The sequence below is a fragment of the Tripterygium wilfordii genome, chromosome 6 (assembly GCF_013401445.1).
Source record: "Tripterygium wilfordii isolate XIE 37 chromosome 6, ASM1340144v1, whole genome shotgun sequence".
Lineage (NCBI taxonomy): Eukaryota > Viridiplantae > Streptophyta > Magnoliopsida > Celastrales > Celastraceae > Tripterygium > Tripterygium wilfordii.
In genome coordinates, this window is record NC_052237.1 from 6667799 (window position 1) to 6690121 (window position 22323).

Here is a 22323-nt window from a genome sequence, read left to right on the forward strand (position 1 = left end):
ATACTAGCAGTCATTTAATACAAGAAATGAGAAGAATTTAGATGAAACCCCTGAATTTCGAGCTTGAGCTTCCAAGGGCTGCCGTCTAAGCTTGAGAGAATTCTCCAAAGTTCCAACCCCCCAAAACCTACAAATTTTATGCTTTTATACTCCCAATTAACCCCAGAGTCGTTTATCTCACACTTCTCTGTCGTTTTGAGTTGGTCTTTTTTGACTTTAGGTTAATTTCGGACAATTAAAGGCCCCAAAATTTGCGAGGTTACTCTGGCCGATCGATCGGAAGAATTCCCGATCGATAGGATTTTTTCTCTGACTCATTTCTGATTCAGCAGGGTCCGATCGATCGGGCCTTCTTCCGATCGATCGGATTTCTTCAGTGTCCCTTCTTCCTGGTTCTTTCTCCCCAATTTGCTCATTTTCTTCCATGATTGCCCTTACACCTGAATTACAAAATTAAACACTCTTTAGGCAGAATTAATCCAAGACAACTCTAAAACAATGCAAGATTTCATGTAAAATGATGCACAATTATATGAATATAATTGGCATATCAAACACTCCCACACTTAATCTTTGCTCGTCCTCGAGTAACTCTAGAGTCAAGTAGCTCAAAGACACAGGAGAATTATCAACAAAATTGTAGCTCAATAATCTTTATAAAATGTCAAGCAGCCTTAGGATCACAGATCAAACTCCAGCAGAAAACACAGCACATTACAAAGTTCTTAGCTTCAACTTCAAGCCTCACAGATATTCACTCGCAAGCAAAATCGCACTGAAGTGGCTAAGTGTTTCTCTCAAGTGCATGTGGGCAGAATATTGTAAACAAGAAATCAGAATTCCCACATGCGATGATGCAATGAAAGCTTAAGAAACAATTGAAATGATCTCATGAATAGATGTCACTTAACCAAGCAATTGACCAACATCCTTATTCACCAACTTGTGTTCAAACCCAAAGCATTCTCAAAATCAAGTGGGACTTTTAAAGCTTGTAATGTAGGGTAAAGGCTAGATGAGAAGGGCAAAGGGTATAGAATTTTGAATTAGTGGAGGATCACTATACAAAGAAATGTCATTCAAATTTTTCTCCATACTTCACTATCTTTCCATTCTTCCATCATTCCCTTTCCTTCACAATCAATTCACATTCACAATCAATTCACAAATATAGAGTCACATGCAATTGCAATTGGTTTTTTTTTTTTTTTTTTAACAATAAAATTGGGTGCTCCTGTTTCTTCTTTTCTATCAGTCAATACCCCCCACACTTCTTCCAAAAGAAACTACAACATCCATCCACACTCCCTTGATGACCAAAATAAATTCAGCATATATCATCCCAATTTTTCATTTAACATAAATAATTCTTTCTCCACAATAAGAAGCAGGGAAATTGGTTATGAATAAAAGGTCGGTGTTTGGCTTCAAAAAGGGTGCAATGGATAACATGTATAAAATATGATGAAAGGAAAAAAAAGTATTTATAGATCCAAAAATGGCCTTACTCTCATCTTTCAAGAACACTATTGAATTTCCCACATGAAAGTGATTTGGATGTAATGTCATGTAATGAGTACTTAGCAAGCAACCGAGATGAAGAATAATGAGATCAAGCAAATATTATAGTGAGCGGAATAAAAACAATAGAGTTGATTTATATCACTCATTGAGAAACGAATGGCTCAAAAACTCACATTGGTTCAAGTCTCCACAATTTGCTAAATAATGGATGTGCACTACCAAAAAGTTTTCAATTTGATCCTTTGGCCACAAGTTTTTGAAAAGCAACAATATCAACTTTCTAAGCCACAATTCATCAATTCATCTCCAATGCAATGAACACATCAATAGTAAGCATCATAGAGGGGAAAAGCAACACTAAAAGTTTCCAAAGAAAAAGTTACACTACCATAAAATTCAAAGGTTCTAAAAGAGAAGAAAAACACAATAAAAGGACTAACATAATCTAATAAAAGTTTTCCCTTCCCACCCCTACACTGGATGTGAACACTGTCCTCAGTGTTTCAAACTATGACTACACAGTAGAGAAGAGAGGAACAAAACAACCTGGGCGATCTCAGAAGGAACGACGCCTGGATGGAAAAGAAACAGTGGATGGCCCAGCAGAAGCAGGTGCAGGATCAGCTGGCGCGGAAGAAGACTGCATGGACAGCTGGCGTAAAAGAGCAACCATCTCCGACTGCTGAGCACGAATAGCAGCCAGCTGGTCACGTGTCTCTATCTGAAACATCTCAATGGCCTCTAACCGCTCCTCAGTAGAGCGAACATGTGATGGATCAGCCGGACTGGACGGGGGACTGGAATCAGCCGGCTCAGCAGCCGGATCAACAGCTGGAGGGAGATGACCAGTACGCAGATTCCAGTCGGCTGGGGAGAGCTCAGAAAGAAAAGGAGCAGCATCGCCGGTGGCTGGTAGCTGGTGGCCCAAATGGCCGAGCAAACGAGTGATCAACCGGGGAAAGAACAACTGCATCTTCTTCCCCTCACGCACCTCCATGGTGCATTGCAGCATGGCGCGCGCAAAATAATAGCCAATATCAAACCAGCACTCCTGATGGAAGAAATAAAGTAACTCCAAGGCTGGGCCGCGTCTCTCAGATTTATGGCCATGGGGCCATAAATTTTTCTTCATCATACTGTCAATAACCCGTAGGCGGGAGGGGATGGAGCCTCTCGTGGAAGCATGCCTATTTCGCTGACGTACCGCCGGATCGGGAACTAAAGTGTGGAACATGGTAGTGTGATCCACCTCTACCGGAGGGCCGACTGGAAGATCCTCTGAATAAGAAGCAGGATAGCCAAGAGCAGCACAAATATCAGCAGTAGTGAACGTATAAGAAACCGTTCCTCTGTCTATCTTGGGTATTCTCACAGTGTAATGCTCGGGGCCGTCGTCGCCCTCGCGGGAATCAACCGTGCGCAAAGTACGGTAAAATGCCCGGATCAAGGTGGGATAAACAACAATCGCGGTCGGAGCATAGTCCCATAAGAAATCTAACCGGGCGCGATGTAAATAATTCCTGGCCCATAATTTCAGCTGCTACATCATGATAGCAATATCAATCCTCCAATCTGGCTCAATACGGGCAGAAGCAAAGTTATCCTCCGATGGCCGCGGACGCGGAGGTGCCAAAGTTTTCTTCTTAGTGCCCCGCGCCCTCTTGGGGGAGGGTGGTGGTGTGGTGGAACCGGACGCCTCAACTGCCTTGCGTCGTCCCATTCTGCAAAAGACGAAAACAAATGAGAGCACAATGCAAAAATATGGAAAACACAAGGACAACAAGGTCGGATACATCTAACAAGCTCAAGTTCCCACAGGCATCCATTTCAAAATAGTAATATCATTCAAACAAACCCCACACTTCAAATGTGGAAGACCTAATCTCACCCAATACCACACGCATTAGAAACTTTGCGCAAAAATCAATAATGGGCAAATAAACACCAGAATTCCTCAATGCACGACCCAACATGATATATATGTATATAATGGAACACTGGACGTGAGCAGACAAAGAAACGTGTGTGAATTTGCAATTTCAAACAAAGAAAAGTTGGTGAGACATTTTACTAAACACGTCATGCATGAAAATGAGAACTTGAGCGCGGGCATATTGCAATAGTGAAGAACAGTTCAAATTGGCAAGAAAACACTCATACAGGTCGCTAGAGCATATCAAAAGTGGAACGTGATAATTGCAAGCACTCAAACATGGTTGAGACATTTCATCGAACACGTTGTGTGCATAATGAATACAAGTCAAGAACAAAGTGCAAAATAGTCATGGCTTCCCTTGTATTCTAGAAAGAATGATGGAATAAGAGCAAACAAAACATTCATACACTTCGAATCCATGCTCAATTAATCCACACAGCCAACCTCCAACAAATCTCCAATTATCAAGAAATATCAACATATGGCAGCACACAATCTCAAAATCTAAAATGCTAGGGGGTGAAAAGGAGTCATACCTGAGATGTAGATTAACCCAAGTCAGAGAAAGGAATGAATGCAAGAGGATGTGAAAGAAAAGTGATGAAGAAGGGGGAAGGACCGGGCTCGAGTGAGAGAACAAGAGAGAAAAGAGAGAAGAGGTGAAAGGGGAAGGGGCGCGGCGCGGCGCGGGCTGGGGTCTTTAAAAACCCTGGCCCGCGCGTCCGATCGATCGGATTTTCCAACGGGTCCTTTTCTCACTTACCCGCTCCGATCGATCGGATATCTATTCCGATCGATCGGATTTTGCCTCTGTCCATCTTTTCACAATTCTGCATATCCTGCACCAAAACACTTCCAATCCAACCCAGGCAGTTTTCAAAACAAGCAAAACAAATATGTACATGAAAATAAAGCAATGCAAAAGAAATTAGGGAACGAAAGTACCCCGGTTGGGTTGCCTCCCAACAAGCGCCTAGTTTATAGTCGATGGCCCGACTATGGCTTGCTCATTGGTGTGGAGTTTGGAGAGGAAGAGTGACCTTCCCTCCAGAAAATTCAGCTTCATAATAAGGCTTCAATCTCTGCCCATTCACCTTGAATGAAGTTCCCATTGTTTCATGCTTTATCTCAACGGCGCCATGAGGAAACACCGCGGTAACTAGAAAAGGTCCGGACCATCTCGATTTGAGCTTGCCCGGAAATAGACGAAGTCTTGAATTGAATAACAGCACTTGTTGCCCCACCTTGAACTCCTTCCGAACAATATGATTATCATGCCATTTCTTGGTCCGCTTCTTATAGATTTTTGCATTCTCATAAGCATCAAGGCGAATTTCATCAAGCTCATTCAATTGCAATAACCGTTGTTCTCCCGCACTAGCCATGTCAAAATTCAGAAATTTAATAGCCCAAAAGGCTTTGTGCTCCAATTCAACCGGGAGATGACAAGCTTTCCCAAATACCAAGCGGAAGGGAGACATGCCAATAGGAGTTTTGAAAGCCGTACGGTAAGCCCACAAGGCATCATCTAGCTTTAAAGACCAATCCTTCCTTGAGGCATTGACCGTTTTTTCAAGAATTTTCTTCAACTCTCTATTAGAAATCTCCACTTGGCCACTTGTTTGAGGATGGTAAGGAGTAGCTACCTTGTGAGTAATGCTATATTTGGCAAGCAGGGAATTGAATTGCCGGTTGCAAAAGTGGGTACCCCCATCACTAATAATCGCCCTCGGGGTACCAAATCTTGTTAAAATGTTCTTCTTCAAAAACTTCAACACCCCTTTTGAATCATTGGTGGGTAACGCCATGGCCTCCACCCATTTAGAAACATAGTCAACCGCCACAAGGATATAGTAATTTCCCAAAGAATTAGGGAATGGCCCCATAAAATCTATGCCCCACACATCAAAAAGCTCCACCTCGAGAATATTGGTTAAAGGCATTTGATTTCGATTTGAAATATTCCCAGTACGTTGACATTCATCACAAGCAATAACAAATGAGTGGGCGTCTTTAAACAAAGTAGGCCAATAAAAACCGGATTGCAAGACTTTAGCTGCCGTTTTGTTACCGCCACAATGATCACCACATGGAAATGAGTGGCAATGCTTCAAGATACTAATCATTTCTTCCTCCGGAACACACCGACGAATAATTTGATCCACACATTGCTTCCATAAGAAAGGCTCCTCCCAATAATAAAACCGAACAAGATGGAGGAATCTCTTCCTTTGAGAGTGAGATAAATCCGGGGGAAGGATCTCCTTGGCCAAATAATTTACAAAATCAGCATACCAAGGAGTTGTAGAAGAGTGAATAGCAAACAATTGTTCATCTGGAAATGTTTCTTTGATAGGAATGGTGGCTTCTTCACGCCCCTCCAATATTCTAGACAAGTGATCCGCCACCACATTCTCAGATCCCTTTTTATCTCGAATTTCCAAGTCAAATTCTTGTAATAGAAGAATCCATCGAATCAACCTTGGCTTGGCTTCCTTCTTCATTAATAAATAGCGCAAGGCTGCATGATCAGTGTATACAATGACTTTAGAGCCAATCAAGTATGATCGGAACTTGTCAAGAGCAAAAACAACCGCCAAAAGTTCTTTCTCCGTTGTTGTGTAATTGAGTTGAGCATCATTTAGAGTACAGCTAGCATAGTAAATAACATACATAATTTTATTCTTCCTTTGACCGAGAACCGCTCCCATAGCATAGTCACTAGCATCACACATGAGCTCAAATGGAATGTGCCAATCCGGAGAAGTGATAATAGGGGTTGTAGTAAGCCTTTCCTTGAGAGTGGTATAGGCTTCCAAGCACTCCTTTGTAAAATGAAACTTAACATCTTTCAACAATAATTCACACAAAGGCTTTGTGATTTTTGAAAAATCCTTGATGAAACGCCTATAGAAGCCCGCATGCCCCAAGAAACTTCTCACCTCTTTGACCGAAGTTGGTGGAGGGAGTTTCTCAATAAGTTCAATCTTAGCTCTATCCACTTCAATGCCCTTTTGAGAAATTCGATGCCCTAAGACTATCCCTTCTTGCACCATGAAATGGCATTTCTCCCAATTGAGCACTAAATTAGTCTCTTCACATCTTTGGAGCACCATAGATAAATTTTTCAAACAAGAGTCAAATGATGAGCCAAAAACAGAAAAATCATCCATGAATACCTCAATTGTGTGCTCCACCATATCACTGAAAATACTCATCATACACCGTTGAAAGGTGGCCGGCGCATTGCATAAGCCGAAGGGCATCCTTTTATAAGCAAAAGTGCCAAAAGGACAAGTGAAAATAGTCTTTTCTTGGTCTTCCGGAGCAATGGGGATTTGATTGTACCCCGAATAACCATCCAAGAAGCAATAATAAGAATATCCCGCAAGCCTCTCTAGCATTTGATCAATAAAGGGCAAAGGAAAGTGATCCTTCCTAGTGGCATTGTTGAGCTTCCTGTAATCAATGCAAACTCGCCAACCGGTAGTAGTCCGGGTGGGAATCAATTCATTCTTCTCATTCTTCACCACCGTGATTCCACCCTTTTTGGGAACTACTTGCACCGGACTTACCCAAGAACTATCTGAAATAGGGTAAATAATTCCTGCATCAAGAAGTTTTAAAATTTCAGCTTTTACTACATCTTTCATATTGGGATTTAGTCGGCGTTGATGTTCCACCGAAGACTTGTAATCCTCCTCCATTAGAATGCGATGCATACACATAGTGGGGCTGATTCCCCGAATATCTGCTATTGTCCACCCCAAAGCCATTTTGTGCTCCCTCAATACTCTTAAAAGTTTGTCCTCTTCTTCCGTATTCAAATTCGAAGAGATAATAACCGGCAAGGTAGTAGAATTTCCCAAGTAAGCATACCGAAGATGAGACGGAAAAGGTTTCAAAGTGAGTGTTGGAGCTTCTACAATACTTGGTTGTGGTCTTGAAGGCAAGACACCAAGCGGTTCAAATCTCTGGAATCTTCTTGGTTTAGCCTCTTGCATCGATTCTAACCAATTCATAAACTCCACCATTTCATGATCGCCATATTCGAGAGCATCTCTATTCACCAAACAAGACTCAAGAGGGTCCTGGCAAGAATTTATGGAATAGGTGTGAGCCAAGATATGATCCACCGAGTCTATGCAAAGACAAGATTCCTCGTCGTCCGGGTACTTGGTAGTGTCAAACACTTTGAACGTGACTTCTTCATCAGCAATTCTCAATACCAAAGTACCTTTTTCCACATCAATAAGAGTCCTCCCTGTACGCAAGAAAGGTCTCCCCAAAATAATTGGAGTATTAGAATCCTCCTCCATATCAAGAATTACAAAATCCACCGGAAAAACCAATTTATCTACTTTGACAAGAACATCCTCAATGATACCACGAGGATGTTTAATAGATCGATCCGCCATGATAAGAGACATTGTAGTGGGGCTGATTTCATGCAAGCCAATGAGCTTGGCTATCGATAGTGGCATTAAATTGATACTAGCTCCCAAATCACATAGTGCCCTTTCAATCACTGTACTGCCAATAGTGCAAGGAATGGTGAAACTTCCTGGATCTTTCTTCTTAATTGGAAGCTTTTGCTGCACTATTGCACTACACTCCTCCGTCAACTGGACACTCTCATAATCCCTCAACCTCCGCTTCTTAGAAAGAATCTCCTTCATAAACTTGGCATAGCTGGGCATCTGCTCCAAATCCTCTGCAAAAGGTATGTTTATCTGTAATTTCTTGAACACATCAAGGAATTTTGAGAATTGAGAATCCTTCTTGGTGTTTTTCAACCTTTGTGGGAAGGGAATTGGAGGTACATATGCTTTAACTGGAGGTGCTGGCAATGAACTATCAGGCCAATCCAATTCGACTGCATACCGGGATTGCACGTCCTTGCTTTTCTGCATTTTTTCAACACTTTCATTTTGGTCTGCAGTGGTCCGATCGATCGGAATTGTGGCCGATCGATCGGAATTGTGTCCTGTCTCATTTTCAACATCAGCTCGAATAGAGCTCCGATCGATCGGGTATGAGGTCCGATCGATCGGATTTGAACTCTGTTCTTCCTCAACTGCATTTTTCTGCAATTCTGCATCTTTCAATTTTTCCGCTTTTTCAGCATCTAGATCAGCAGCAGTTTTCACTAGATTTCCATTCCGTAAGGTAATAGCGTAAGAATGATCTTTACCTTTCGGATTCACTTCCGTTTGGCTAGGGAGTCCCCCTTTTTCTCTTGGCGATAGAGCATTAGCTAGTTGCCCCACTTGTATCTCAAGATTTCTAATGGATGCCCCTTGATTCTGAATCAGTGATGCTTGAGTTTGTAGTGCAGAATCAGTTTTGCTAATGAAATTGTTGGTGTTGTTGGCTAATGCCTCCATACTTCCGGCCATTTTTGCAAACATTTCATCAATGTCCCTCTTTTTCTCTTGTGGCTGAATTTGTTGAGGGGGAGGGTTTTGTACATTTTGATTGTTGCTCCAAGAGAAGTTTGGATGATTCCGAAACCCCGGATTATAGAAATTTGAGTATGGATCATTTCTTGGCCGATTGTAATATCCACCTCCAATAGCATTAGCTTGCTCACTTTGAGAAGAAGATGCATTAGTAATCAAGCATTCTCCGGTTTTATGGTTAGCACCACAATACTCACAAGATACAAATGGCATTCCTTGAACTGCATGAACTCCTTGGCGTGAATTCACTGCTAAAGCATCAATCTTTTTAGCCATAGTGGCCAAAGCGGTCATCACATCAGCATCTCTCAAATTTCCTTGCCTTTGTGGTAGCCTCTCCGTAGGCCAAGAAGTATTTGTCCTGGCAACTTTCTCCAGCAAATCTCGAGCCTCGTCCTGAGATTTAGTCATAAAAGAACCACCTGCAGCTGCATCTAATATTTGCCTCGTTGACATGCTTAATCCAGAATAAAAAGCTTGATAAACAATCCACTCCGCAAGTCCATGATTAGGACAACTCCTCAAGATAGCTTTGAACCTCTCCCAAGCTTCATGGAAAGATTCAAGATCAAATTGGGAAAAGGTCATGATATCATTCCGGATTTGAACAGCTTTCGTTGGAGGGAAAAATTTTGATAAGAATTGCTCCGAAAGCTCATCCCATGTAGTAATGGAATTGGGGGGAAGGGACATCAACCATGTCTTAGCTTTATCCCTCAATGAAAATGGGAATAATCTCAAAAGAATTGCATCACGAGAAACACCTTGAATATCAAATGTAGCACAAATATGCAAGAATGAAGCCATATGCACATTTGGCTCTTCATGAGGAAAACCATGGAACACGACGGAATTGGAGATCATGGTGATAATAGCCGGTTTGATCTCAAAGTGAGTGGAGTTGATAGGTGGATACCGGATACTAGAGGGAGTGGTATCCCAAGTTGGTCGAGCACATTCCTCCAAAGAACGAGGATCAATTTGTCTTTGAGGTCCATCCGCCTCATTGACTCCGTTTCCACCATTGGCTCCCACACCATTCCTTCCTTCTAAATTGTCTCCCATGCCTTCAACTTGATTATTATATTGCTCCCGTATACGCCTACGAAACGTTCTCTCAATCTCCGGATCCAAACCAATCACACTCGAGCGAAGAGCACGTCTTCCTAAGCTCATACAAGAGAAAGAATTTCTCTGCAGAAAATTAAAAACCAAATTAGCACAAAAATTACTTAAATTGACACAAAAATGAAAATTTTGCCTCAATCCCCGGCAACGGCGCCAAAAACTTGTTGTGAAATTATTCGCAAGCGGACAAATCGCACAAGTAATATAAAGATGAGTAAATTATCGTTCCCACGAGGATATTTTGGCAAATTCAAATTCAAAGTCAATTCAAACAACTATTACACTAATTGGCAATGCGAATTGTTGATTATAGTTTATGTAATGCTAACAAGTACTTAAAAGATGACTAAGTAAGTAACAATTTTAACAATTAACCAACCACAAATAACAGTTTAATTTCCAAGAAGGTTAAGCACTAGGGTTCCTAATTTCACCACCTCTCATCCAATTGAACTCCATTGATTCATTAACTCTCAATTCTCAAATTAGTTGTTGACAATCAATTTCCCACTCTATTCAATGTTCTATTCCTAGATACATCGAATGTGTTTTCAACATAAATCCGGGTTATTCCTAACACTCGGATTAGTACATTGTAAACCCATTAAGATCAATGGAAATCACTTAACAATTGCATAAGTCATAAACCTATATTTCTATGGTTCATTCAACTTATGTTTTCTATGGATTCTTGCAACCTTAGGCCTATTCTTCCGGTCTCAACCCAAGCTAAAAATCATTCAAATGGTGATCAAGCATTTGAAAGCAATAAGTGTATCCATAGAAAATCAACAACAATAAGAGAGATTAAAGACTAACAATCAAGTTCATTCAACATTCAAGGAGGGGTTCCATTAGGACCCCTAGTTAGAGGATTAGTTCCTCATAATCACGAAATACAACTTGAAATCCATATTAGCAGTCATTTAATACAAGAAATGAGAAGAATTTAGATGAAACCCCTGAATTTCGAGCTTGAGCTTCCAAGGGCTGCCGTCCAAGCTTGAGAGAATTCTCCAAAGTTCCAACCCCCCAAAACCTACAGATTTTATGCTTTTATACTCCCAATTAACCCAGAGTCGTTTATCTCACAGTTCTCTGTCGTTTTGAGTTGGTCTTTTTTGACTTTAGGTTAATTTCAGACAATTAAAGGCCCCAAAATTCGCGAGGTTACTCTGGCCGATCGATCGGAAGAATTCCCGATCGATCGGATTTTTTCTCTGACTCATTTCTGATTCAGCAGGGTCCGATCGATCGGGCCTTCTTCCGATCGATCGGATTTCTTCAGTGTCCCTTCTTCCTGGTTCTTTCTCCCCTATTTGCTCATTTTCTTCCATGATTGCCCTTACACCTGAATTACAAAATTAAACACTCTTTAGGCAGAATTAATCCAAGACAACTCTAAAACAATGCAAGATTTCATGTAAAATGATGCACAATTATATGAATATAATTGGCATATCAGTATCAACTCAAATGAACTTGTATAATAAGGTTCTTGTGCTCTTGCGTCAAATGGTCGCTGTCTGTAGCGGTGCAGATGTATTGGTCGGCTGCATCTTGTAAATTGTTATGGTGCAGTGGTAATGCTAGTTTCTTCAAGTAACCGCAATAGAACGTCACTATTCACTAAAGTCGGTGGCACGGTGCATGCCTGTTGCGTAAATTTTTTTCGGACTAATTGAAGGTCCAATTGAACGGAGAACTACCTAATCGATATCAATTTTGCAGTGCATCACCTTTTCAACTTCAGCCGGTCCCGAATTTGAAACAGACGCGGTGATGTCCTGATGTGCGTGTTTGGTATTTAAGTTTGTCCAAAACCCAGATGCCAAATTTTCTAAAAAATGGCAGCAAACTATTCTCCCATGTCCGAACCATTACGACAGAGCACAGAGCGGTACCTTCACCGGTCCCTTTTATGCAATTGGACTCTTACTGTGAAGTCAATCGTGACGAGGATGTTTACTCTAAAAATCGTGTAATTGGCAACTTAGTTAAATGTGGGTCGTTAAAACATGCTCTGAACGTATTCGATGAAATGCCTGTTTGTGATGTCGTCACCTACAACTTGCTAATCTCTGGGCACGGCCGATACGGGCAGCCCAAAGCGGCATTTAACCTTTATGCTGATATGGTTTCACTGGGGATCAGAGAAAGTGCGACGACGTTTTCTTCTGTTTTAAGTATCTGTAGCGATGCAGGGCTCTTTAGAGAAGGAATTCCAGTTCATTGCAGGGTGTTAAAACTTGGGTTCAGTTTGAATTTGTTCATTGGGAGTTCACTAATTGATCTTTATTTGCATAAAGGCCTTGATAAGGTGGCGTTGAGGTTGTTTGACGAAGTTCCAGAGCGGAGTTTGGCTTTATGGAATTTGTTTTTACGCGAATTTTGTGAACTGGGTAAATCCGAAGAGGTATTAAGGTTTTATAACAAAATGAAGCAGGATAATGTAAGGCCGAATGGGCTTTCATTTTGCTATTTGATTCGTGGATGCTGTAACGAGAGCTTTTTGCATGATGGGAAGAAGTTGCATTGCCATATAATTAAGATTGGATTGGTAAAATCAAATATTTTTCTATCTAATGCTTTGGTGGATTTTTACTCTGCTTGTGGGAATTTAATTGATGCAATGAAATCATTCGAAGTTCTTGAAAGGGAGGATGTGCTATCATGGAATTCAATTGTTTCAATTTGTGCTTATAAGGGCTTATTAGTTGATGCTCTTGAGTGGTTTAGTTGCATGCAGTTCCATGGAAAGAGGCCATCCATACGTTCGTTTGTCGGATTACTTAATGCATCTAGTGGGACTAGGAATATTCTCTTGGGGAAGCAAATTCACTGTTTAATCCTGAAAATGGGTTTTGATCCTGGCAGCATTCATGTGCAATCAGCTTTGATTGATATGTACGGGAAATGCGGCAACATTGAAAGTTCAGTATTGATGTATCAAAGTGCTCCAGAAAGGACTTTGGAATGCTGTAATTCATTGATGACCTCCTTGATGCACTGTGGCATTGTGGAGGATGTGATTGAGCTATTTGGATTGATGGTTGATGAAGGAATTGGGCTTAGTGAGGTCACATTTTCCACGACACTGAAAGCATTGTCCATGTGTGCTTCACCAAGCTTACACAGCTGCCAATTGCTACATTCTTGTGCAATAAAATTTGGTTTTGAATCAGATGTTGCAGTTTCATGTTCTTTAATTGATGCTTACTCAAGATGCGGTCATGTTGAACTTTCTCTAGAGATTTTTGAAAGACTTCCTTCACCTAATGTCTTTTGCTTTACATCAATCATCAATGGATGCGCCTGGAATGGAATGGGAAGAGAAGGCCTCGGGATGCTGGAAATGATGATCCAAAAGGGTTTGAAACCTGATTGGGTGACATTCTTGTGCGTCTTAACTGGGTGCAACCATGCTGGACTGGTTGAAGAAGGACGATCTGTTTTTAACTCTATGAGATCTCTTTATGACATCCACCCAGATAGACAACATTATGCATGCATGGTAGATCTTTTAGGCCGTGCAGGTTTGCTGGATGAAGCTGTAGAACTGCTGCAGCAGGCAGCAGGAAAGGGTGATTCTGTGATGTGGAGTTCATTGCTGCGAAGCTGTAGGGTCCATGGGAATGAGAGGGTAGGAAAAATAGCTGCAAAAACCTTGATGGAGCTTGAGCTGGATGACTTTTCAATTTATTTGCAGGTCTCAAACTTCTATTCTGGCATTGGGGAGTTTGAAGCCTCAGAGCAAGTTACAGAGAATTGTACGGCAAGGAAGGTGACAAAGCAGATTGGTCAAAGTTTAATTGAGGTGACCGTTTGTGTGTAGCAGTGTTAACAGAATCAAGCAAAAAATTCACTTACCATAAAGAAGCCTCCAGAGTATCATGCAGAATTTAGCTTTGATTTCATGAAGCTAGTTCCTGCATAGATCTACTATGGGAAGTTTTCAGTTGGCTGAATTGTTTGGCATGCATTTAATGAACCAACAGGTCCTCATTTTAAGTTTCTTTGTTTGTTTAAACAAATCATTTGCCTTCTTCATACTTTTTAATACTACACGTCTCATAATGAGACTCTCATTTTTGGTGGGGTACAAGCTGCATATTTTAAACATTTTAAATGTACAGTATTGGGAATGGGATTTCCTAAAAAGCACCTTTTATTGCAGCTTATGATTTTAGAACAAGCCAAAGACAGAACCCAAGAGCACTTAAACTGGTGGAATTTTTTTTACTTGTTGAAGAGTAAAGCAAAGAACTTGAAATATTATTCCCTTGTACTTTAAGTGTGGGCAATGGGCATGTAGAAAATGTATCACATTCATGTGCTTTTAAGCCAAGCCATATAGCCACAAAATCCTTCATTTCCAACTCTAATCTGCAAATATAAATTAAAATCCACTGTCTTTGTGGGATTTATAGAGATCAATCACTATTTTCAAAACAACACTAGCAGACAAAACCATGGATAACTTTTCCTTAGTTTCCTTTCTTGGTTTGCTGATAGTGGCTTGTGGAGTTACAGGAAGCTTGGAGTATTACAATGCAGGAAAAGTGGTATATGAAAATGTTGGCATCCTGGAAGAGCTTGAGAGCTTTGAAATAGATGATGCATATGAAGTGGAAACTGTTGATGTCCCGTCTTGGGGAAGCCAGCATAGTGGCAAGGTACTCGTGAACGTGGATAGCTTTGGGGCAATTGGAGATGGGGTTTCTGATGACACTAAGGTGCGTATTGTAGTACTAGTTTGAAAGACGTTAACACAAAGCACACAAGTCATTGAATTCTTGTCTGCTGTTCATATCTTTAAAGGCAATTTTACCAAATTTAAGAATGATGTAAAGAAAAACTATTAAATAATATGGATCTGATACAATGCCTTTGGCCTCCGGACATTGTTTTATTGGATTCCTGGAGTTGACTCTTTGGGAGTGAGTTTGATCTGGCCAACAATGGAACTTTTCTAGAAATTATTATAAACTACTGTTAGCTGCCATTTTTGTGTCTGTTCTTTCTTTTATAGGATAACTTTTTGTTGATGTTATACAGGCCTTCGTAAGTGCGTGGCAAACAGCTTGTTCTACTCCAAGAGCAGTTTTCTTGGTTCCTCCACAACGCCGCTATTTAGTTAATGCAACAAGATTCAATGGGCCTTGTGCGGATAACTTAGTGATACAGGTAATAAACATTACTCAAACACATAAAACTGTATTCTAATACAAAATCGACTGTACCTACAATACATTATTGTCGGTATTGTCATGATATGCACACAAGCTATTTAGTCCCATCAGTTTTATTTTATGTAAAATATGACCCTCATATCATATGCAGATTGATGGAACAATAGTAGCTCCTGATGAACCGAAGAACTGGGATCCGGACATGCCACGACTCTGGCTTGATTTCTCTAAACTTAATGGGGTGCTCTTCCAAGGGAGTGGAGTTATTGATGGCTCGGGCAGCAAATGGTGGGCATCTTCTTGCAAGAAGAACAAGACAAATGTAATTTTTCATTATCTTTTCCTGTAATTAGTTTTGCGTTTGAAGTGCTTTGAAGTTTGATCCATCGAATATAATCTCACATCTTTCTTTCTCCTGTTTCATTCTTTTACAGCCTTGCAGAGGGGCACCAACTGTAAGGATTTATACTCATCATTATAATTTTTTTAGATTCGTGGCAAGGATCTAGGACTAGAACTTCCAATTTTATATATTATTGATTTCTAATATGACTTTGTTGTTTCAGGCGTTGACTATAGATTCATCCTCAGCCATAAAGGTGAAGGGACTTACTATCCAAAATAGCCAGCAAATGCATTTTGTCATTTCCCGGTCTGCATCTGTAAGAGTATCAAATGTGCAAGTCTCAGCCCCAGGAGATAGTCCCAACACTGATGGTATCCACATCACTGCATCAACCAATGTTGTTCTTCAAGACTGCAAAATTGGAACAGGTTCTCAAACTTACTCCAAAATTTTCTCTCCCTGCACTTCTATAGTACAAAAGGTAAAATGTATAATAGAAACTAAACCAATTCACAATTAAGTTTTGAGGATTTAGTTCTCTTGTAACAAAAGAATCACATAAAATCGTGAAAAATGGCTGGAAAAAAAACCCGGAAGGCTGCTTTCTGTTAAATCTGAATACAGAATCACAGGAAATATGATCAAGTTTCTGGAATTTTGTTCAATACAGCCTCAATATGGATACAATAATGAAGCAAACTGACATCTTGTGTTTGACGGTACTACTTCCTGTCATTTTCAGGTGATGATTGCATCTCAATTGTCAATGATACCTCCGGTATCAAGATGAAGAGAATCTACTGTGGACCGGGACATGGCATCAGGTACCATCTAACTTGACATCAGATGCTATAATCCACTTCAGAGAGTGACCTAATCAAATTGATGACTATTATATCACGTCGAGTAAACTAACACTGAAATCAGAACTGTTATTTTTATCATTCTCCCTTTTTTCCTCCCTGTTCTAAGAAATTCTCCAATTTAGCATTGGGAGCCTTGGGAAGGACAACTCCACTGGCATAGTCACGAAAGTGATCCTGGACACGGCATTCCTCAGTGAAACTACCAACGGCATCAGGATCAAGACTTGGCAGGTAATATTATACATTTGAGAGGAACACTCTGTAAACTCTGGCATTCAACCATTTTAGACAGATTAGGCTCTGCTAATACAATTACTCAAGAAAAGTATAAGTATAAAACTTACTTTGAGACTTCAGTAGTCCATGTATAGACTAGAGAACACTACACCCTTAAGTCACACATACTGTTTAAATGTTTTTGAAACAATGTCCAGACCATTTGTTTCACTAGTACTAAGCAATTGACAAAGAAGGCTGCCGTATCTAATAGAGCATACTATTTGGAAAAGAAGCTTCAAAGCATATTCAGCTGCACCTATCAGTAAACTTTTTCTTGTAGCAACAAATTGAACTGTACCTCAAGAAAGAAAAAAAGTAAGAACTGTAAGAAGACCAGTTCCTTTCTTTGGAGATGACATAGATCCCTTATCTGGTTATTTGGCTCAGGGAGGTTCTGGTTATGTTCGTGGGGTACGTTTTGAAAATGTGCGGATGGACAATGTTGCAAATCCTATCATTATTGATCAATTCTACTGCGATTCTCCGAAATCCTGTCAAAACCAGGTGACGTCTCCAGGATCTTTTTCACCATTTTTGGATGACTACTTGGTTTTACTCTTGATCATAGAAATACATACAATGAATATTCATCATCTTATTATAATGTTAACAACTGAATTCTTGATTTCTTGTTTGTTAGACCTCAGCAGTACAAATAAGTGAGATAATGTATCGGAACATCAGCGGGTCCACAAAAAGTGCAAAAGCCATGAAATTTGCCTGCAGTGATACTGTTCCTTGCAGCAATATAGTCCTGAGCAACATCAACTTAGAGAGGGAGGATGGCACAGCAGAGACATACTGCAACTCCGCCCAAGGCTTCGGATACGGTTTTGTGCATCCCTCGGCAGACTGTCTTTCTTCTCATGACAAAAGCTGTACTTTTTCGGATCAGAATGAACATGTTGCGAGCCCGAAAACCAGGAACGAGGATATTGTTCACACTGAGCTTTGATGGATACTTTCTATATATACTCTTTAGTAACTCTGATAGTAATACAAAACTCACTAGATATGGAATGTAGTTTACTTGCTGATATTTCTTGAAGGGGTGTGTGAGGTCCCCTGTTAAATTTTATGAAATATAAAAGGTTGTGATATAGTTATACACATTGCAGTGAAACAAAATAATTCTCAGACCTAATATAAAGTATTGTTGAGAAATAGAGCTGGTACTTTGGTTCTCTTCTTCTTCTTCTTCTTCTTAGGGAATTAAAAATTCAGGGAGTTTTGATGTAATCTTCATTACTGCAACCAGATGCTCCTCTAATTAGTTATGTTCAAAGAGATATAACAAGAAAAACTACTAATTAACTGTGACCTACCAGAATAGCAATAAACCAAAAAGTTTGGCTGCATTTGAGTTTGGAGCAATAAATATACTCTAAGCATAAATAAAATCAACTAACTAATTTGGTCTTTAGTGTCAACAATTTCATGCAAAGTTACAAGGACCACACCAATGCCATGTGGTATATAAAGAAACTCATGTCCCTGTCACACTGAGAGCCATTTTAGACTCTTGGTCATGCAAACCCAATATATTCACGGGAATCGTTAAAGTCAAAGCCGACAATATATGTGGTAAACTGAAAGCAGGGCTGTGATTCTCAACACTGGTTCTTTATTCATGGATGTGATGGTAGGTCAAAGAGAAGCATGACTTGCATTCTAGGCGAAGCTAAGTAAAAAGAAAGAGAAACCCAATATATTGGGAGGGACCCTAGATCACCGTCGCTGGCTACAAGACACGACACCCCCATCAAGTCTCGATTGGCTTGGTCCAGCACCTTATCCTATCCAATGACGAATGAAACCTCACGATATCTAAGCAATCGACACCTTATCCTATCCAATGACGAATGAAACCTCACGATATTCATATTCTACCCAATCTACAATCAATCATCTTAACGGTCTCATCAGTCTCAACAGCAGCCTATAGTCAAATACTCAAATGGCGCAACTTTCAGAGAAGGATGTCAACACCATGAGGAGGAGGGTGGCCTCCGTCGCAAACCATCTCATTCCGGTCACTTCAGGCTCCGATTACGGTTTGTCCCTGCTACCTAATCCCTCGACAAGCGACAGCTATCACAGAATCCACGGCGAGGTTCCCACCCATGAAGTTGTTTGGAGGAGTGCGATTGACGAACACGGCAAGGAGTTCTCCGATATTTTATACCAAAAAGCCGTCGGTGAAGGGATTGCGAAAGTAAGAATTTAGTGGAACTGTGTAATTGTAGAATTTATCCATCTTATTTACTTTTTTTAATTAATTTTTCTCTGGAAGATTACGATTAATAGGCCAGAGAGACGAAATGCATTCCGTCCAAAGACAATTAAGGAGATTATGTGCGCACTCGAGGATGCCAGAGATGATAGTACAATTGGGGTCGTTATCCTTACTGGGAAGGTACTCTCAAGGTGCTTAGTTGAAAGTTCTAGACTCCAAATTGAATTTGTTTGTAGGAAAGAGTTTATCATTGCCTTGTTTGTCTCAATACTGAAACTGTTTGTATATCATCTTTTTGAAATTTATGCTGTTTGTAGATGCTCTTGTGATAATTAACATCAATGTAGATTTCTGCATCGAAGTTTTGTATATTTTCAGTGATGTCAGTCTTGTTTGGTTTTAGACTGCACTGTTATGTTGTTTCTGATGGAAATGTTGCTTCAGGGAGCCGAGGCATTTTGCAGTGGAGGTGACCAGAAGTTAAGGACTGCTGATGGTTATGCAGATTCTGAAAATTCTGCCCGTCTTAATGTTTTAGACTTGCAGGTAGAGAATCTGTATAGTATTATATGTTTGATTGACCTGGAGGACTAACCCCGTTATGGAATTTGACTAGGAGTCTATTAGATGATCCTAAAATTTTCATGTAGTCCCCTCAATGTTCTTTAATCTTTTATCAATATGCAGGTACAGATTCGGCGTCTTCCCAAACCTGTTATAGCAATGGTATACTCTTCTTAATCATAATTGTTTGGACTCTGCCTTTGGTAACAACTAACAAGTTGTGAATGCTCAAAATGCTTTGCACAATTTATTCCTGCATCTTTATTACTTCCAAGACAGAATGTGTGTCCATCAGAATTGGTCTTTGTTTCTTATATTCATTTTTATCTATTCTAAACCAGGTTGCAGGTTATGCAGTCGGAGGAGGGCATGTGTTGCACATGGTTTGTGATCTAACCATCGCAGCCGATAATGCTATTTTCGGCCAAACTGGTCCCAAGGTAATTATGCAAAATATATTTTCTCTATGCTTCTTAAAATCTCAACTGGCGTGGTACAACTGATAATTTCTTTCAAAATTCATGAGAGATATTAACGATGGCCTTCTGTTATCTTAATGTCATTTGGTAGTAGTTGCTAGTGTGAAGGCTTATAGTTCTCTGCCTAGTGTCAATCTATATACTAATATATCCTATTTTGGTCAATCCTGATTGGTGCTGTTTCCTGCTGATGCAACCACTAATATTTCTTTGAACATCTCAGGTTGGAAGCTTTGATGCTGGCTATGGAAGTTCAATCATGTCTCGTCTGGTAAGATTCGAATGTGGAAAGAGTCTCTCATTTGGCATGATCATTGTATTGCATTTGCGTCTGTGGCTAATTGCTTATGAGGGTGTATAATTTAGGAATAAAATGATGCATTTTCTATTATTACAGGTCAATTATGTATTTTTATTTTGTAACAGTATTTTCTTGAACAGAATTTTCATTCACATCATTGTATACCAAGCAACTTCTATATGAACTTGAGTTCAACAGGTTGGACCTAAAAAAGCTCGTGAAATGTGGTTTCTCGCAAGGTTTTATACTGCTTTTGAAGCTGAAAAAATGGGACTTGTTAACACCGTTGTCCCGGTGAGTTCATCTATGGTGTAAGAAAATTTGTTTCTTCTTGCCCACCAGCACATTACCCTGTTCTCTTGTCCAAAGTTACCTATATTGCTTGTAAGAACAGCTAATATTATGTATTATTCTTGTCAAGCTGGAGAATTTAGAACGAGAAACTATTAAATGGTGTCGGGAGATTCTAAGAAATAGTCCAACTGCAGTTCGGGTGCTGAAATCTGCTCTCAATGCAGTTGATGATGGCCATGCTGGACTCCAGGTATTTTAGCTGGTGCATATAATCTCATAACCAATAGTTTAATCAATTAAATTGCTGCCAGCAATTTATTCCTATTTGGGTGCTGACAACAGCCTTATAGCTGATCTTTTTTTTCGTCTTCTCGACAGGAACTTGCTGGAAATGCCACGCTCATATTCTATGGAACCGAGGAAGGTAATGAGGGGAAGACCGCGTACATGCAGCACAGACGCCCGGATTTTTCAAGATTCCCCCATCGGCCTTAATGATGTCTCTATTCTTGTTCATTTCTTAATCAACAATGGCAATTATTTGACCAATTGTGCGGTATAGTGTTGAGCACTTGGTTGGAAGAAAATAAATTGCTCTTTTAGCTCTATTTCTGTCCTGCTGTTTTGGTCTCAGTGTAGTATGTTGTGTTTCTGCTAATTTAAGGATAAGTTCAAATAGAGAATGGGAGGTAGCCTGGTTGGTCAGGTTTCCTGTCCAGGACCTTGAGGTCCAGGGTTCCATTCTCACCAGGGGGTTTGGGATTTGGGTAGTTATTCATGCGTTGTGGTGGCCTTCATGCCCTTCGGGTATGGCTTAGTGCGTGTATGGCCTGTAGGCCTTTCAAAAAAAAAAGAAAAAAAAAGGGACAAGTTCAAATATTGATAGCATATTATTGGAACTTATCAAATTTTTATTGATTGAAATTGGTAAAAATCTCGTAAAAGAAATTACAAATATGGAGCATGATATTTAAAAAGCATTGAAAGATCCAATTACAAGAATTTAATTTTACATTTCTTTTTTTTTTTTTTTTTTGAAAGGCCCACAGGCCACATACACGCTAAGCCACGCTCATGCCAGCCACATACACGCTAAGCCATGCTCATGCCCGAGGGGCATGAAGGCCACTACAACGGATGGAAAACTACCCAAATCCCAAACCCCCCTGGTGAGAATAGAACCCTGGATCTCAAAGTCCTGGGCAGATAACCAGAGCAACCAGGCTATCTCCCATTCTCTAATTTTACATTTCTTGTTATATTACTCATAAGCTAAAAACACATAATTATCTCAATAAAAATGTATCATTCATAAAATATAAATATTCTATATACAATAGTATCTCTATTCCGATTCTCATTTTTATTCCTACAATGGGAATACTAGGATGTAGAAGATCAGGACATTAACATTTCGGCAAATTTGGATTCCTATATATCCACTCACATGATACTTCATTATACGATGTGTACATAAATTATACTATATAAATAAGATTCATTTGTATAAATATTATCATCTACATCCAAAAAATCGTATACTTTCGAAGAAACTTGTACAAAAGGTTTTGATCGATCAAAAAGAATAATCTACTTCGACCGATATGTCCTTAGGCACGTTCATACATAACATAAAAATCACACTTGAAAAGGTCGACAATTAATTAGAGGAGCAGACGCCGTAGCTAAAGTGATTACTTCCACCGCAACCAAACC

The 22323-nt window shown here is 40.0% G+C and overlaps 3 protein-coding genes and 1 non-coding gene across 5 annotated transcripts; all 4 read left to right on the forward strand.

Annotated features, from left to right (window-relative positions):
* The first annotated feature begins 9421 nt into the window (after positions 1-9421).
* On the forward strand, positions 9422-9526 carry LOC120001162. The gene has a single exon (XR_005468764.1). It is a non-coding gene; the product is annotated as a small nucleolar RNA R71 (small nucleolar RNA).
* A 1966-nt stretch (positions 9527-11492) lies between these two features.
* Positions 11493-14716, forward strand: LOC119999340 (pentatricopeptide repeat-containing protein At1g74600, chloroplastic). The gene is made up of 2 exons (XM_038846844.1): positions 11493-14048; positions 14584-14716. The coding sequence occupies exon 1, from the start codon at positions 11879-11881 to the stop codon at positions 13883-13885; it is 2007 nt and encodes a 668-aa protein (XP_038702772.1). The 5' UTR covers positions 11493-11878; the 3' UTR covers positions 13886-14048; positions 14584-14716.
* On the forward strand, positions 14069-17899 carry LOC119999341 (probable polygalacturonase At1g80170). The gene is made up of 9 exons (XM_038846845.1): positions 14069-14786; positions 15109-15237; positions 15394-15564; positions 15677-15697; positions 15809-16016; positions 16331-16412; positions 16577-16685; positions 17121-17237; positions 17374-17899. Exons 1-9 carry the CDS (start codon positions 14523-14525, stop codon positions 17686-17688), a joined length of 1416 nt encoding a protein of 471 aa, XP_038702773.1. The 5' UTR covers positions 14069-14522; the 3' UTR covers positions 17689-17899.
* Positions 17900-18500: 601 nt separating this feature from the next.
* On the forward strand, positions 18501-21215 carry LOC120000538 (1,4-dihydroxy-2-naphthoyl-CoA synthase, peroxisomal). Of its 2 annotated transcripts, XM_038848652.1 has the most exons (9): positions 18503-18948; positions 19027-19149; positions 19414-19515; positions 19657-19695; positions 19875-19973; positions 20236-20283; positions 20512-20607; positions 20735-20857; positions 20986-21215. In XM_038848652.1, exons 1-9 carry the CDS (start codon positions 18691-18693, stop codon positions 21100-21102), a joined length of 1005 nt encoding a protein of 334 aa, XP_038704580.1. In that variant the 5' UTR covers positions 18503-18690; the 3' UTR covers positions 21103-21215. The 2 variants fall into 2 exon arrangements, with proteins under 2 accessions (XP_038704581.1, XP_038704580.1); XM_038848653.1 differs by lacking the exon at positions 19657-19695 and having other exon boundaries at positions 18501-18948; positions 20986-21173.
* The last annotated feature ends 1108 nt before the right edge of the window (positions 21216-22323 follow it).